At 43.2% G+C, this 17,387-nt stretch overlaps 1 protein-coding gene across 1 annotated transcript in view; it reads right to left on the bottom strand.

The window, feature by feature from the left end:
* Positions 1-1,586: 1,586 nt before the first annotated feature.
* The window catches only part of LOC131456177 (mitogen-activated protein kinase kinase kinase 11), a 47,087-nt gene continuing 31,286 nt past the window's right edge, over positions 1,587-17,387 (bottom strand). Inside the window, exons 6-10 of the mRNA XM_058624245.1 lie at positions 14,401-14,517; positions 10,934-11,105; positions 10,713-10,825; positions 9,905-10,516; positions 1,587-7,033 (exon numbers count right to left, since the gene is read on the bottom strand). Coding sequence (XP_058480228.1) covers positions 6,432-7,033; positions 9,905-10,516; positions 10,713-10,825; positions 10,934-11,105; positions 14,401-14,517 — 1,616 coding nt within the window. The 3' untranslated portion in view covers positions 1,587-6,431. The remainder of the gene's footprint in view (positions 7,034-9,904; positions 10,517-10,712; positions 10,826-10,933; positions 11,106-14,400; positions 14,518-17,387) is intronic.

The following is a 17,387-nucleotide window of genomic DNA, read 5'->3' as shown; positions in this document are numbered from 1 at the left end:
TGAGCTGTATATTAGGGGGGGGGCACTCGTTCAACCCTCCAGAAACAGAAATGTACAGTGTGAGCAGATTCCGTGCGCCGGCGCTCACCAGGTAATTGAGTGTCAATGGCGAGACAGGACAATAATCACAACCGCGGGGGCTGCCGTATGCTGCTGAATATGAGGGCCTAGGACTTAATCTCGTAGATAAAATCCATGTTTATTTTCTAAACTGAGCGCCAAGAGCCATCACCGAGGTCTTGGAAACAAATTGGACCGTCCTTTCATGGCTTCTCTTCATTCGGTTTCTCTTGTTAGAGGAAAAAAAGAGGACAGCAGATGGTGACCTTGGACGCACAATCTATAATGAATTAGAAATAATATTCACACGCTAAAAGGCGGAATGTTAGCTTATGCACTTTGTGTTGCCGTTCGCAGACATGGCTTTTGTCCACGTCCCCCGTGCGGTCAAAGAAAGGTCATATTTGATCATTTGGTCTCGGCCTGTTAATGCCGAACAAAGGCCGGGGACAGGTGCTTCAGTTTCACACGAGCCAGAAAGAGCGATGATGTGTCTCTGGCACTGGCTGCTGCCTGTGAGACAGCTCTGACACAAGCCTGATAACCACGTGTGTGTTTTGCAACAGCCACTTCATTGAAGAAAAGCGAGGGAAGGTAAAGGAATGTTGCTGAAATGTCAGGGCATCTCGTTTTTTTTTTTAAATTCACTCTCGTCTGAATGGCCAAGGTAATGTTTTATAATTGAAAACAATCATTGTGTTTCTCTCGCAGTAAGCTAGAGCTGCGGCAACTTGAGAACTGACTTGACTTTCTGTCTTCTTTATAGTTGGCAGTAGTTTTTTTTGTTTGTTTGGTTTGTTTTTTGATCAAATTTCCCCCCCAGGGTTCCATTTCTATCTGGGAGCCGGTACACTCTCGCTGTTCAAGAGTGGGTCAACACAAAAGAGCAAACATGCCCCTGTTTAAAGTTTAAAGTTTAAAGAAAATGATGCCACCCTATGCCACCCTGTCGCTACTGTGACTAACACTGTGCTTCTATTAATGTCGGTTTCCACTCAGGTTATTTTATGTTTATGAAATAGAATGAAATCACACCAAAGCGTCTGGAGCAAAGCTGAAAACAGACGAGGAAACACCTATGGTGTTGATTATTTTCTTTCTCCGTGCGTAACCCCCGATTTAGCAGTGCATGATTTACACTAAAGGAAGCTAAAAATAAAAGTAGCAAAGGCTTATTGAATTATGTCTCTAACTCACAATGTTAGCTAAGTGCTAAGTGTGCTAAGTGTGCTAAGCTACGAGTTTTAAAATAGTCTACATAGTTCTGTTAACTGGAGGGAAAAATAACTAAATTAACTAGCACTAAACGAGCTAATAAAAAGAAGAGCAGTGCATTTTTTTAAATCTTTTTTTTGAGTTGATTTAGATATAACAATGCTATACCCATGTTTGCTAACACGGCAACAGACTATAGACGTTAGCTGGATGTATTACAACACTGCTGACTTAAAGCAAATGTTATCCTTTAATTATATTTGTTTTGACTATACTTTTTTTGGACAATTTTAATAACAAGGTCTACATTACCATCATTATGTTTTGTCAGTGTGTTAAAACTGCCTGGTACCATTCTTTTTGATAATGAACACACTTTGAAAATTGGCTTAATTAGGCTAAATCCAATAAATTGAAAACCAAAAACAGTATCTAAGCTCCACTGAACTTGAGGTGTGTGTGTGTGTGTGTGTGTGCGACACTAATGGATGGTGTCGCACACACACAAAGCCAAGAAATTACCAGCTTGCAACATGTTTGCCCCTCCCCCTCTTCTGTATAATAAAAGCTCTGAAATTCTTAAACACAACCACTGCTGACAAGAAGCCTCTTGGTGTGATTAGGGTCACAGCCTCAGGCTCCACCACTGCGCCGTCTCATTAGCTTTTATTCATGCAACGTAGCGACCATTTCCATTGCACTGATTGCAGCCACAGACTGAGGTTGATTTCTGGAATTAAAGACCATCATATTGTGTCCGCTGAGTGCCGCTGTGGATGGATATCGCTCTCTACTGTAGAGAATTCACTCCCATTCACGCTGTCAGCAAGTGCTAGGGACGCTGATGTGCAATGACGGATGGGGCCACGCTTGGAAGAGTCACAAACAACTCATCAGGAGTTTCTTAAGGGAGTGCCGGCTGTCAGCTACGGCAGATGGGTGGCAGCTATGGTTCCTAAATCTGACAGCCAAAACCGAGAATTGGTCATCCCTGTCCGCAAAAGGCTTTCTGGACCTTTCCTAGAGTACTGGTCAGCAGCCCAACAAGGGCTTTTTTTGCCAAATTCTTATTCTTCCTACTACCATAAACATCCTCACATATTTCCATGCACAGGCCCTCTTCAGGCAGGGACTTCAAACGGAACCATTTTGAGAGGGAAACAATTCCCACTTTGTCTACAAGCAATAACTTAATTATATTATAAAAAGAACCGTGACTGCAGTTAGTGCGAGTTAAATTTCATCGTCGTCAATTACTCAATCGTGCACGGCCCTGATTAAAAGCGGCAGGTGACGTTCTTCAACGTCGGGTCTGAGGGAAAATGAAGTGGAAAGACATTACAATGAGTGGCAGCTCGGAGTGGATAGTTGACACACATGCTGTATTTGTGACAGAAATAATCTACCAGGCATTTCAATCATCTCAATTTCCACTGCCTTTGTTATTGTTTTGGGGGTTTTTTTTTGTTTTTTTTTCACTTGCACAACAACAACTGCTATCCGAGCCTAATGACGATCAGAGGATAGCTCTTGTGGCTTTGTGTGTTGACACAAATAGAGACGAGTCAATAACTCATCACTTGTCACTTGTGTTAAATGTCAGTGTCGAAGACAAGAAAGCCTGGGAATGAAGGGGGACGACAAATTTGAAATGAAACTTCAAAAGCCTCTGCACAACCTTAAAGAAGATCCCCACTGCTCATGGGAAATTGGACACAAACAGCAAAACGATGAATTCTTTTGTTTTTTAGATATAGTTTACTTGTGCATTTATGCAATGCATTCATGTTTTATTGAATAAACTAGAAAATATATGACGGATAAACTCAAAATCACCATAGTAACTTGTCACCTATAGCAGGGTTTTTTTTTTTTCCACATGAACACCAAAATAAAAGTGCCAGACACTGAGGACCACTGTGATCCCAACAGACATCACGCAACTTCATGTTTCCTGCTGCAACTGATGCCGTCAATCCATCCAACATACTCGCCTAAGGGGAAAGGGAACAGCTTTATTCTTGTTGTGCAAAATGGAAATTTCCAAAATAAGATGTATAGGAACTGGCTGCCTGGGTATCTTGCATTTCTTGAGCCGATACCCTCAACACACCAGGCGCGTGTTAACCACATTATGTTAGGAAAACAGTATGTTCACAGCTGCATGACATTAAGGCGGAAATTAAGCACTTTCCTTTGCCATAATAGTAGGAATTTGTACAACTTTTATAGCTCTCTTAAACAGATAATCCAATATCCAGGTCCATTTTAAACGGTAGTTTGGCCAAATGAACGGAGGTGGGAAAGTAGTTAACTCAAGGCTGCTTTTAAACCCTTGACATTAAAAGGTTTTTTTTTAACATTAAAAGTGAATTTTGAAGTCAAGGACTTTTCCCTTCAACCCTGCTTTCATTCATTTTCTACGTACAACGCCACAAACGCCCATTCCATCTATGACAATGTGACCATTTAAATCCGCCATTAAAACCATGGTTAGCCAAAAAAAAACACAATACAATCTACTTCATTTGAACCGTACTGAGCAAGTGCTGTCTCTATTTGATATGGGTATTACTTTAAATGACCAGAAGTCGATGAACTGATCGTTTAATGTGTAATAGAAATATACACCATAATAAAGCTCTCTTTTCTATTCCAACAAATTCAATTTCCTGTGTAAAATGGGCACTCCCCAGCAAATGGACTGTCCTTGAACAAAGGCCATTTCTTTTTTTCCTTTTTTCTTTCTCATGGATAGAAGTCTGGCTGTAACTAAAGTGAATGCTCCACAGTGCGAGGACACAACTGCCCTCCAGGAAACTTTCCAGCGAGGAAGGAAGCAGAGGGGTGGGAGAGGGAAGCAAAAGAAGGACAGCTATCTCCACATCACCTGGGGCGATAAAAGGTGAGCTTCCATGGTTGCCTCTCTTTCAAAGGAAAACTGCTATGCATAAAGAACAGTGCACGGCTTCGAAGGAGATGGCAGCCGATACAGCCCGTGCGTTTGACGTAATGGGGCAAATTAATTAACCAAATATGGGAACGCTTTGTTAATTATCCTTGCACTTATCACGGGGGCTAATTGTCACGATCAACCTCCGCTATTCACTGCTAGAATTAGCGGGCTAATCTCAAAGCTTCCCCCTTTGGAGACAAGGTTTCCTCTCTTCGTGGGAAACAAAGCTGCTGTTGTCGTTCAGTGACACGGTGTCAGCGACGAGCCTCGGAGCGGCATTTCTACCTTTGAAGAGAACGCCGTGTGCCATCATGAGTGAGTGGGTTTCTTTCAGTTGCTCACATCCTTGACCTGCGCCAAATATGCTAATAGACAACATGCTTAGGACGTGGCCGTCAGATATGAAAACAACCTTGGATACTGTTATGCATCGCGAGGCTGAGATATTCAACCCATTTCAGGTTGGAGTTATTTTCTGACGTGTCGGTCGATGCAGCCAGCCATTTTCCCTCAACCTGCCTCGCCTCAGACATTTCCCAAAATACAAACCCTGGGAAACTGTCAGAACATGTCACATTTAGTTTAGCACAACGACCGCGGATGATGACGATGATGATTGTGAGTTTTTTTTGGGTAATCGCTCCAGTGTATTCTGATCTGTTAAGGCTGCTGTAGGTGGAAATAAAACGTTGTTTCAGTGACTCCGCGCTCGATTTATTCCCTGTATTTTTTTGTTTGGGGCTTAAATGTCTGTGTTGTATCTTAACCGAGAGTGTCTCAACATGACACCGCAGCTACCCAAAGCTTCCTACCAGATATTTTTAAGTACTGTCATGATGTTTTAGGATGTTTTTTGTTTGCTTTTAATTTGGACTAATGTTAAATGAGTCTTGCAAAGCCAGCCTACAAAGATAGTTTGACTTTGTTTGTCTTGATGCTCAAAATGACATTAAAAATGTCTCATGTGTGTAAAAGTGACAGCTTCACACTTCCTCACACAGCATTGTGGATCTGTTGGATTGGAATTACCATTTCTTACAGGATATTCACACCACACCAATTAGACGACTCAAACTTGTTACCCACCGGTTACAAGTGCGGTAGAAGTTGAAAAAGCTCAATTATCCAAGTAGCAACACAAGCACAAATCTTTTTCGGGTCAAAAGTAAAAAAAAAAAACTGCACTGTGAGATCATGGGCTGGCTTTGTGAGACCGCTTCTCCTCTGATGGACTGGACTGTAAAGTCTGGATCATAAACTAGTTCAATGTTTTTGTTTTAGTACGATTGTCCAGTGTGGCAAACCCACCCGTCTGACTCTCTGTGGAGGTAAAAACAACTCTGCTCCCGTTCTTACACTGACCCACAGTGGCATTGTTTGGCACATGTGGGGAATGCAGAGGCCTCTGTCGTCGTGTTTCCTCTGCTCTGTCCCCTGCCAGCCTAACTGAATCTGTCAAATCCCCGGCATTTCCCAAGGAATGTGACTGGAATGTTATCTGCTACCAAGTGGAATGCCTGGGTCATGGTTTTTGTCTTGGATTTCGTGAGCAGCCTAGATTATCCACTCTGAGTGCGTTCTCCCACAATGCAGCAGGGCAGATTCTGTTTTAACTAAAAAATTAAAATTAAAAAAAACCCAGTGAGCCTTCGTTGAACAATGAGTCTAGACATAAACGCACACACAGACAACATTTTCTGCCTCAGCAATTCTAAGCAGATTTGCAAATTTAAGCCAAATTCATAGCATCTTCCCTACGCACCAGATTATCTATTCAAGGAACCTTGAGAAGATATATATATTAGGAACACTTAATGAGCCAAGGCACTCCAATTTTCCATTGTCCTGTAAGCTTTCAGTCTGCAGAGAGGTAGAGGCAGATGAAGCTGTGCAAGTCGCCTTATCCACCTCTGCATTGTCACAATGCTTCAAAGGTAGGGGGAGATGATAGCAGGTGATATGAGCAGTCTGATGGAATCTGAAGACCGGGACAAGTGATCTGTGTTTCTGGGACACAGAAACAGTGACGGAGAGGGAGAGCAAAACGGGCACCAGCTATTGGTTCGCAGGGAACTTTCCCACATTCCAAAGCACCACCTTTCCTTTAAACTGTAGGACATGGTGGTGGAGACAGTCCTGGACTGTGTTCCTGTGAGAAAAATCCACAAGTGAAAGTCGGCCACAGGTGAGACAGGTGGGTTTAGAACCTGTCGTCTCTGAGCTGCGTCGGCGACTTGAAGGGCTTGAGCCCCATTGTCCGCCGAGGGTGAGCTCTCTCTTTGGTGCCATCCAGGGGTTTGCCGCAGGCCGCCCAGGTCAGGTCAATCAGAGGCGAGTCAGCGGGGTTGAGGGGCGCGATGCGCGAAGAGGGCAGCGTGGGCGAGCCGTTGGTGGAGCACGGGGCAGAGCGCGACGTGGGGAAGGGAGCCGAGAAGGGGTCAAAGGGCGACGGTGTGTCCGAGCTGCCCGAGGGGTCAGCTCTGAGGGCGAACGGGTCACAGTCCGGTGACGGGAATGGGTCACAGTTGGTGAAGGGGTTGTTAGGGGAGGGCTGGAAGACCAGGGGGCTGCTGTCTGAGCGGTTCGGGCTACGGCCTCCACCGGAGATCCCGCTGCCAGCTGAGATGAAACTCCAGGGATCGATGCGGGGGCGGATGGGTGACGGGCGGGGGCGGGGTATGACGTTGACCTCCAGGCACCGGGCTTTGGGGACCCAGAGGGCGGGGTTAGGGTGGAGAGAGAAGGGAACTGAGGGTTTGTCATCAGAGTCCTGTGTGTCTTGGCATAAGGGCAGGTCCAGAACTGGAGAGAGAACAAAGAGAGGAAAGAAAACATTAGTGACATTCAGGCCATTTAGAATTAAAACTGTAAAAGCAGTCCCTTGCATGAGTGTAAAAACGCTTGTTCCTAAAGTTCCCATAATGTAAATCTAATGATTCTAGTTTGCTAGAGACTTGAGGAGTTTTTAAATTTGGATTGATTTGGAAAGACAATTGTTCTCTCATGAGGAAAAAGGCAGACCCAAAACACCAATGTAGACTATGCTTGATCAGTAAAACAACAACAGGATGTCTCTTTGAGAACTAGAGGGTTTAATATGTGTGACACATTGACAGGCCTTTCCTCAACTCATCTGTCCGTCTTGCTTACTCCTTCCACGCGGAAAGTACTGACATTTATCGATATTTGTCTTATATCCTACCGACCAAAATGCGTTTGATAAATATCAGGGCCATGCCCGGGATTCTGTAAGCAGCTCGGAGGGGTTGAGGAATTGATCCGTACCAACTCACACAACAAGACGATCTGGGCTAAAATATCAGTAACCACCGGCTACAAGAAGGTGATAAAATCCAGACAAAAGGCATTACATTATAAATGCCAGGTGCCATAAAACACAACCAGCACCGGCACTAATTAAAATTCACGAACAGATTCATCCTCACAATCTCGGAAATTAGGATTAAACTGACCCCAGTGTAATCTGAACGACAGAGCGTTGTTCTCTCCTCCTTGATGAGCATAATGATCCTGTCACTCTTCAGACAAGAACAATATGAGCGAGCGTCTGAACTTTCAACATATTAAACACCTTCATCATCCTGTCCTTCACTTTATTGCGTGAGGGGATTTGAATTTTTAATCGAGAGTTCGCCGCACACCAAAATCCAAATGTGTTCTCGCGGAGAAGAAACATCTCCGTGTAATCTCCCTTCTGCGGCGGAATTGATCCCATCAGAAACATGAAGGCGGAAAGTTTAGTAGCTGCGAAAAAAACAAATGGAGCAACCGCCAGCACAGGATGTTGACGCAATTAGTCGACATTATGTATAACATAGTGCTGCGAAGACACTTGACAAGTACGCGGCAAACAGCAAGTGTAAATTGGCACCGACAGGAGCATTAAACTCGGAATAAATCAGCCTGAATGAACACTTGCTGTTTCCAAATGTGATGTCTCTGCCAAATGCCATCACTTACGTCAACGGCAACTCTCTGAGCACGCTAAAGCCACAGCTGGCTGACAAGACAGAGCAATCAGGAGTCACATGAGAGCCCGACGAACAAAACAACAGTGAAGAAATCCTCCCAACACAGCCCTCCGCTTTCTAACGCACAACCGCAACCAGGAACCTTGCGGCAGTGAGTCTAAACGAGTTTGAACCATCGCACTCAATAGACGTAATAAGATATTTAGCCACTACATTCGCCCGTTTAATTAAGTGTGGCTTTTTCGCCCTCTATGAGTCTGACGTAATGAGCACATGCTGTTGTTTTTTGGGAGATCGCGGTCGTTCGCAGCCGAGCAGGCGAGGCATGTCTGCTCTGTACCTGGGGGGGAGTGGGGGGGGCAGCGCTGTAAGAGCCGCTCTGTGGAGAATCAGAGGCTTTGTGAGTCAAACGGAGCAGATATAGAGTGTGAAATGTTCCCCGGAGGGCTCTCTTTAAGCCCTCGTAAAGCCCACTTGCTCTTAAAACAACCAATATCCACGCCTTCGTCATTACAGCTCTTAACTGTCAGTGCCTCTAAAGAAATGCATATTAGTCTTGGGAAAACAGATCCTTTCGAGTCGCATTACACTTCACATGAATTACAACAAAAGTAGAAAATGTGCCCCCACATGGGAATGTAAGTAGCCTATTTGCACATGTAATTTTGAAAGGAAATGAATGCTAATGTCTCTTCAATGAGCTCTGTTTATCACATGTCACGCAAGTGTGTTGAAGCTATGACTAACTGGCACATGGATGATATGCCTCAAGAGTCGAAATTTGGTGTAACTGTATTGCAAATGCATAAATGATGCGGTTTTGAGTGAGTTCTGAGGAAAAGGGACTGTGATTATTTCTATATTTGGCCCTGTCCTGATGAAAACGCCCATTATGATCAATATTAGTTAAATGAACTACTTCTACTTTTTAACATTTTCTTTCAAATGCTGTTCTAATTGTAAAAAAAAATACAAAAACGAAGAATCGGCAATCCGCCGCATGTTGCGCCGCCGCATGTTTCGCCTTCATTTTCAATTTCCCAATAAAAGAAAACTCTGATGAGAGAACAACAGAAGACTGGCCCGGAGATTGGATGCTAGCTTTGCTTAGCACATATTAGCAGTGAAGCACACGGGGCCAGCTGTTACCTGAGATATGCAAATAGCTTTTGATGTAAATGGAAGAAAAAAAAAGCGTGTAATGCTGAAGCCTCTCGGGGTGCCAGAGAGATCTCGCGAATAATAATAAAAAAAAAAAAGACTACAAGGAAACACCATCATGATTAAAACACATCCCAGTCTGAAGTTGAGATCTAAATGACAAATGAATAAAATAAATAAATAAAACAAGATGAAGACTTTTAGCCTCATGTTTGAGTCACACTTCTAAAACCCTGGATTTCCTTCATTTGGAATGGGAGTCCATGGGGAAATTAAGCCTACTTCTCAGTTGATTTATAAATGTACAGTGGAGTACGATAAAGCACCGCACATATGAGTGGACACCAGTGTCGTCCGATAGGTCCCTGGTTGCAGGTGAGCTTTGATATAGCACCGGGGCAAACTGTAAACTCAAGGCATCGAAACAGATTGTTCTGCAACTGGAATACATTTTAATACACAGTTGATGATGTTGCTCTTCTAGTAAAATTGGCAAGATTGCCCCTTTAAAGTGACTGACCTAGCTGAGAGGTGTGCAGGCCTTGGCTGGACCTCCTCCCCCTCTCGGCTCTGTGTTCCCACGCCTCACAGGCCAGCTCTCCATTAGTGGAATGATGGGGACACAGGGTCATTTCTGCCGTGCTGTTGCGGTCCTGCTGATGGAGGATCCTGGGCGTCTGCGGGCTGGGGGGCGTCCTGTGGCTCCTCTCGCGGGGGTTTGGTGGAGGCGGCGTCAGGGGCAAGGGCTTAAGTTCTTGGTACTGCAGAACTACGTCCAAGAGCGCTCTCGGTAGTGGCTCAGAGGTGGAGAAGGTGATAAGATCGTCCACTGTCGGGGGGTCGGAAATGAGGGGCTTGGGGAAGGAGATCTCAAGGTCAGAGGGGGTGCGGTCCCCTAGGGAAGAGGGATTAGTTCGAGGGGGCACCCTTGGGGGGATTTCGAGGCAGCGACCCAGTCCAATGGAGGCCAGGAGGGAGCCACTGCCAAGCAGGGCTCGATGTGTGATCTTAACCAGGCCACCGTGGGAAACCCTCTCAGGCCTGGGGGAGCCAGCTGGGGAGGAACCACCTTCCTCGCTGCCCGAGTCTCCATGAGGTAGAGGAAGCCGCAGGCTGTCCTTCACTGAGGAGCCTGCAGGGAGAGAAAAATGATTTCTTTAGAAAAAAAAAAAAAGACAGCAAAGGAGAAAGAGACCGAGAAAGAACCTTCCGTGCATTTATTATTCATTGAAGTATTTATTATTCACACTCATGCCAGAGTGAATTATAACAGCTACTAATGGAGGATGCAACTGGCAGTTAGCCTGGTGATGGAGGGTGTCGGATACCGTTCTGAGCAGAGGGAGGGGTCGGTGTGGGGGGTCTGTACTCCTCAAAGTCGTCCTTGGAGTCTCCGTTTTCTTTGCTGTCCGACTCCAGGAGCTTGGCTCTCATCGAAAGACTGGAATCGACAAGAAAGACGTTTAAACACGGCGCTGAATCAGGTGTCATTAAACCGTTTAAATCGTCCATGTTGACGTGTAGCAGAGAAGGATAGGCTCAACTGTACCTGCTTTCCTGGGGACTAAGGCGCAGGACTTTGGGACTCTTGGGACTTTTGGGGCTCTGGGGCCTCCAGTGGGGGCCCAACCTCAGATCGCCATTGGTTTGTTTGAGGGAAGGAGCCTCAAGAGGCCAAACTGGACTCAGACCAAATGTCCTGCTGTTGTCGCTTGGACTGACTGCGGAGAAAAGGGGAAAAACACATAACAACAAGTGTTGCATTAGTATGCACAATACCACGCTGTATGCTAATAGGACAAAATGTGCACAGAGGTCTAAAACATAATTACTGACGGGTTGCCATAGGTAACGTGACTCAAACACTCTGTTGTTTAAAGGGCCTTTAGTCTATGGAACATTATTACCCACTCATATCAAACACACCAAGTTCATATTCATTTAAAAAAACACCCAAACTTCAAGTGTAATAAGAAATTGGCTGATTATCAGTTTACAGTATGACAGTACAAAAGCAACAGGTCAATGGTAACCATTTAGTCATTTTATGGTAATATGATCTCTTTTCTAATGCCCGTTTCAGTTTAATTATTACAAAAGTAATATTGCTATAATAAAAAGATATATTACACCCCATTCCCACTGGTAAAAAAGACTGTTTAATCCCAGTTTTAACAGTTGTTTTTGTGTTTAATCGGCATTCACTCTTAGGTAAAATGACGCGTTCTATTTGACATCGGTAGGAACGTAAGGCCCCGAACGCGCATTCATCTTCTCCCCATTGGCATTCATGTTTGTAGCTGCGCTTCCTTTTTGAAACTCGGGACAGCCCTCAATGTCATTTATTTAATCAACTGGATCGTCTAAAAGACATGCTATAAAAGGCACAAATAGTCACCAGTCTAACTTATCACTCAGAGCTATGGAGTTGTTGTTTTATTTTCGACGTGTACGTGACACCGGGGTGAAAGAAACAACACCACAGAACCACAACTGGCAACAGTTAATCGCCCTTTTTTTAGCAGCTTATTCAAGTGTGAAAGAGGCTTGATAGTAACACCATCCTGGTACTAGCTGGGAAACGAGAATTACTATCGGCTGTCATTACTGTAATACCTTTACACGAAAATGTTTGTGAATCAAAATTGATTATGACCACATTATACAGTTAAAAATTCATCACACACACATTATCTACTGTTTTTTTATAACCATCATATTATCACATTGTTACTGTGCTGCAATGTAAAGTGTTACCAATAACAATAAAAAGAGGCAAGTTTGACCAACAATAATGTGTCATTTTCAATGTTGTTAAGGTGACATCGTTGTTTGCGAGCAACTTACTTATAGTTTACTGGGAAGACGGTTGCCAACGAGAGGCTGGGATAAGTGGCTAATGAAAGTTGGGATTACACGTGTTGTTCACACTTATCCAGCATATGGGTTTTCTGTGACACCTTGCTGCAGTCGCACCCTTAAATTACAATTACATCATGCATGGTGCATGATGTCATGTGAAGGACGTAAGGATGTAAGTCACACTTATGCGTTAAAAAACAACTTGATTGTCATTTGAATTCCTTGTTTTAAAAAAAAACTTGATTTTGGCCTTGTTCATGCACTTGTTCCTCTATCACTCTGCAAACAAGAGTCACAGAGTCAGGGTTATAATTTCATCAGAGAGTGGGGGCGATAATAGCTGGGGTCCATTGGGGAGAGGAGTGCCTTGCTCTGGACTGGGAGAGGACAGCATCCTGGAGCTCCAGGGGACGGGAATTACATAAATGGCTATATTTGCATCATACCTACATTCAAACTAACAATCTCCACTTATTTATTACATCTGCTAGACAGCGAAAAACAAACTAAAGGGATTACGGTAGCTCACAGAACCTGTTCAACATGTGGCTCCTGTGTATTCGTAATCATATCTCACAATTACGGACAACTTGAGAAGCTGTGTGTCGTTTTAAATCAAATAATTGGCCTTCGAAGGGTATAAAAACAAACTTCAGTAGGTGCAGTAGGTTGTGAGTAGTTAGGTGTGGAATTCTGGGAAATGAAGCATGTTAGGTGGCTGCAGGTAGCTGCATCTGCAAAAAAAAGTATGAATATGTGTCATTCAATTAAAATAACCAAGGCTGCACCTAATGATCATTTTGGTCGTCAACTACTTATAAGAGAAAGAGCAAAACAGGAAGCTGTATTAATAAATGCAACCATGTACCTGCAAGCAGAAATGTGTAGTGGACATGGAACCCAAAAAGTATGGACACAATAACTAATCCTGCCAAGACAAGAAAATACATAAATTGCTAGCCTACTGAGGTGCTAAAATGCTAACTATTATAATCCCAGAGTTCAATTAATCCTGTCGTCTTTGGAAGAATGTGAGACTTTCCTTCTGAAACCGTTCTGTCAGTTTCTTTGTGCCGTTTCATACCAACTTGCATTCATCGAACTCCAGCCTTGTTGAATAGAAGTCGGCGGACTACAGCAAATCATTTTGGCAGTTCTCTAGACAAATAAATCTGGGAAGCGCCAGCAAATTAATCACTGCTTGCTTCTCAGAGGGCAAGCATAAATATCCACTAAACACATTTTAATGAGTGGCACACTCATGGCTTAGTGATTGCTATTAAAGAGAGCCATTAGGAAGTAAAGAAAAACCAGCCCACTATTTAATGAATAAATGACGCCAACAGACAAATGTTTCACTGCAGTTTGAGCCAAAACCCTGATGCTAAAACCCTTTCACTGCTTTTTTGCTGCACCACAAATTTCCTTTGGGTTGTTTTTTTTTTTTTTTTAAAGATGGTCCATGACCTACTGCCTACAATTTCTCTCTGTAGGAACCAATCTCCGGGTGTTTGTCTGCGAACCTGACAAGCAGAAGAGTATTGTAAATCTATGCTGCTGCTGCTGCTGCCGCTGCAAACCCAGTCAACCCTCTTCTCCTGGAGCAATGAATTCCTCCCAGCTTATTTTTAATTCAGTCAACCGCACTGTAGCCACTGCATGCATATCAAACTGTGGAGCCTTTCAGCAGGGGGAGAATACGGCTCCACGGCTCCCCCCGCTGCAGCTCTGTGCGAACTGCAGCCAGGGCGAGCGGCGCTGACCCGCAGTGGAAAAAACAGCTGCTGAGAAGTGCTGAGCCGCTGAGAGGAAGTCAGATAATATTTGGACTGGAACACACTATTGAAAAGGGAAAAGGGTGTGTGTGAGAGACAGAGAGGGAGCAGTAAGCCAGGGAGGGGCAGGGAGAGCAGGAGGGGGGCCCACAGGGAAACAGGGGGAAGACAAAGAAGACGAGTGGGTGGTGGAGAGCGCATGAAAGAGTGCTGGAAAAATGAGAGATGTAATGTCGCAACAGAGTCTGTGTGTGCATGCAAGAAGGCTATGAGAAATCCCACTTTCTTTGTTTTTTCCAAATGTCTCCAGAAGCTCACACGTGTGTGTCAGCAGAAAAATGAAAAAAATAAAATAAAATATATATATAACCACACTCACGTTGGATTGCACGGAAACGTGGGCCGAAGGAGGGCGAGGAACCTGACCCCAGATCCGGAGAGTTGCGCCTCTTCTCCAGACCTGGTGAAGCTTGCACTGTAATCTTATGGATGAAATCTGCAAGACACACAGAAGTCAGATGTTAGAGCACCTTTGACAGGAGACGTCAATCATTACACAGACACACACACTTGTTTGTCCACTAAACAGAGGACTGGTGATCAAAACAACCCAATTAGTCATTTATTTGGATAAATCCCTCTTTTTCAAGTGGGTCCAACACACCGTTACACACGGGCAGCAAAAAATGAATAAATCAACAATTAACAACTACAAAAAAAACACATAATATTGACACCATTACTGAAAATCCAAGCAGTTTCTTTTAGATAGGAAAACAAACACTTTTGAATTAACCAAATGTGAACACGGAACAGATATTTAAAAGGTAACTGAGCACAGGACACAGAAGATACGTACAGTGTTTTTATTAAAGTTTATTAAACCGCCTGTCACAAGATCTGACACAAAAACTTGTACTGTTATTGTTATTTCTTTGGCAAATAACACACTGAATTCAACCATTTTATACCCACGTTTGAGCTCACCGGGCTTCTCCGAGACACTAAAAACGGATTTATATGTTCAGGAAATCCACAGGAATAACTATAACTTGACATTTTAATCAAGAAATAATAATGTGCTTTAATAGCAATAATTATATTTTAGCATTAAAAATAACATTTTGGTTAAAGAGCTTCTACATACTGGTATATTAACCATTACAGAAACATCAAAAAAAATAATTGTTGTTTATGTTTATAAGCAGTGGCGTGCACAGACATTTGGAAGGACACCTCCTGCGAAAAAATGAAAAGGGCACCCACAGCAGTCCAGCCCTGGACACTGAATTTTCACGTGGACCTCTATATGGACCTCCACTCATTAATATCATTTTGTCTAAGGACACACTTTGGGACACTGTCATGTAGAGGACAGTAGGGAACTTCATAACAGCACCCTTTTTGAATGGAAGGGCATCTTATTGAAGCGATCCATCCATCCATTTTCTACCGCATATTGCATGTTTTCGGACTGTGGGAGGAAACCGGAGAACCCGGAGAAAATCCACGCACTCACAGCGACAACATGCACAATCCATGCAGAAAGGCCCTTGTTCCGACTTCCTGCTGCAAAGGCAAGAGTGCCAACCACTACACCACCCGCGTGACCTACAGAAACAATCAATGTTTTTAATTTAGGGCACTTCCTCATGTTTTTACCACTCAAGAGGGCATGCAGCGTTTTTGTCTTGTACATGTGTCACGTGGTTCTGCCGTATATATAACGCAGTCCCATTTAGCATCCGTTCACACACACACACACACACACACGTCTGTGTTTTCCTGGCTCGACTTCAAAACAGCTGACAGCTCGTGTCAGTGAATGTGAAGGTTGCGACACTAGTTCTTCTTCGCTTCCTGATTTCTCCATAACAGCCTACACACTGGCTTTCACGCGACAAACAAACGCCACGGCAAGCCAGAGAGAGACAGACGTAACTTTTTCCACTTTTCTGCTTTCCACTGCCTGCTGAGGAATAAAGAACGCCAGTAGTGAGAATAAAAAGCTACAGAACTTACATCATTATTAATATTTTATGTCTTTAACATAATTTATACAATAAAATTGATAGTAGGCTATTAAACACTGTATGTGAGAAATGATTTATATTTTCCAATCCGCACTAGGCTTCGATCGTGATTAAAAAATATGTTTTAAATGGGTCAATATTAGTGATTATTGCGTAAAACGGGAATTTATTCAATATTTTTCACAGATCTGAGGTTAAACATTCAATTATGTGTTAGATCTCAAAATGAGATTGAAGAATCTATAACCATTATATCAATATACACTGAAATGTTGTCTTTTGTCGAGTGAATTAACACCAAGCCCTGATCTGTTCTTTAGCTTTGTCCTTTAAATCATATTTTTTTAAGTAAAACTATATAAATGACTTATTCAAAGACATTTAAAAATGCATAAGATGATATAGTCTTGCGTTTAAGAGTAAAAACCCTTAAGGCCTTAAAAACGGCACCCAGGGAATTACGTGGTATTCGGGCTTTAATGTTACTAATTAAGATTTAATTTAATATATTTCAATGGGTAATTTAATTAAGGACAGAAATCATACACTGAGGGGGAGACATAAGACAATCGAAGGGATAAAATAGTTCATGAAGAATTAGAGTCATTAGAAACACTTGTAAATAGTGACCAGAGCTGGCTATCAATTCAAATAAATTATTCTCTCAATTTATAAACCACTTTGTCAAATTAGCATGATAAATCTATTCACTTCTCTTGATCTGTCATTTGTACCCTTGGATTTATTTATATTCTAATTACAGAATCACAAAATTATGTCTCGGTTAAATTACTTATTTACCGCCATCATTACGAGGAGCGGTCGGCGGTGACGGGTCGCGTTAAACGGGCACTGGCAAAAAAAAAAAGAGCCAAAGGAGATGCGGCTAATAATTTGAGCTAATTAAATCGTTAAGTCACAGTAACATCACGACTTTATAATTAATTCGCAGAGGTTAAACCTTAGAGTGTTAGCGCCAGTAGCTACTACCGTTAGCTAGTAGTTGCTCATTTGAGATAAGGTGACCCAAATTTCCAGGAACATTTGTAGCCTGGCGTTCAATGATGGTGCTTTTACCACGACACACTTCCAGCACGGCTATAGCGCTAGTACCTGCTCTGGTGAGGTTTCAAGAGAGCCGAGTCGACACTAAAATGTCACGTCAACAGACTGCTGGTCACCGATTGGTCAGAGAGCGCCCAATCACAGACAAGACTCGCCAGCGGGTCACACGTCTGTGACGCTAGCTTCTCAGCACCGTGATTCCTAAACGGTTGAATAACTGCCAGATACCGAAAGTTGAAAGTTATCTTGGAAAAAGGGGCACAAGCAC

Source organism: Solea solea, chromosome 3 (genome assembly GCF_958295425.1).
Source record: "Solea solea chromosome 3, fSolSol10.1, whole genome shotgun sequence".
Taxonomy (NCBI): Eukaryota; Metazoa; Chordata; class Actinopteri; order Pleuronectiformes; family Soleidae; genus Solea; species Solea solea.
Note: the sequence above shows the minus strand (reverse complement) of the source record. Positions and strands in the feature narration are given on the sequence as shown.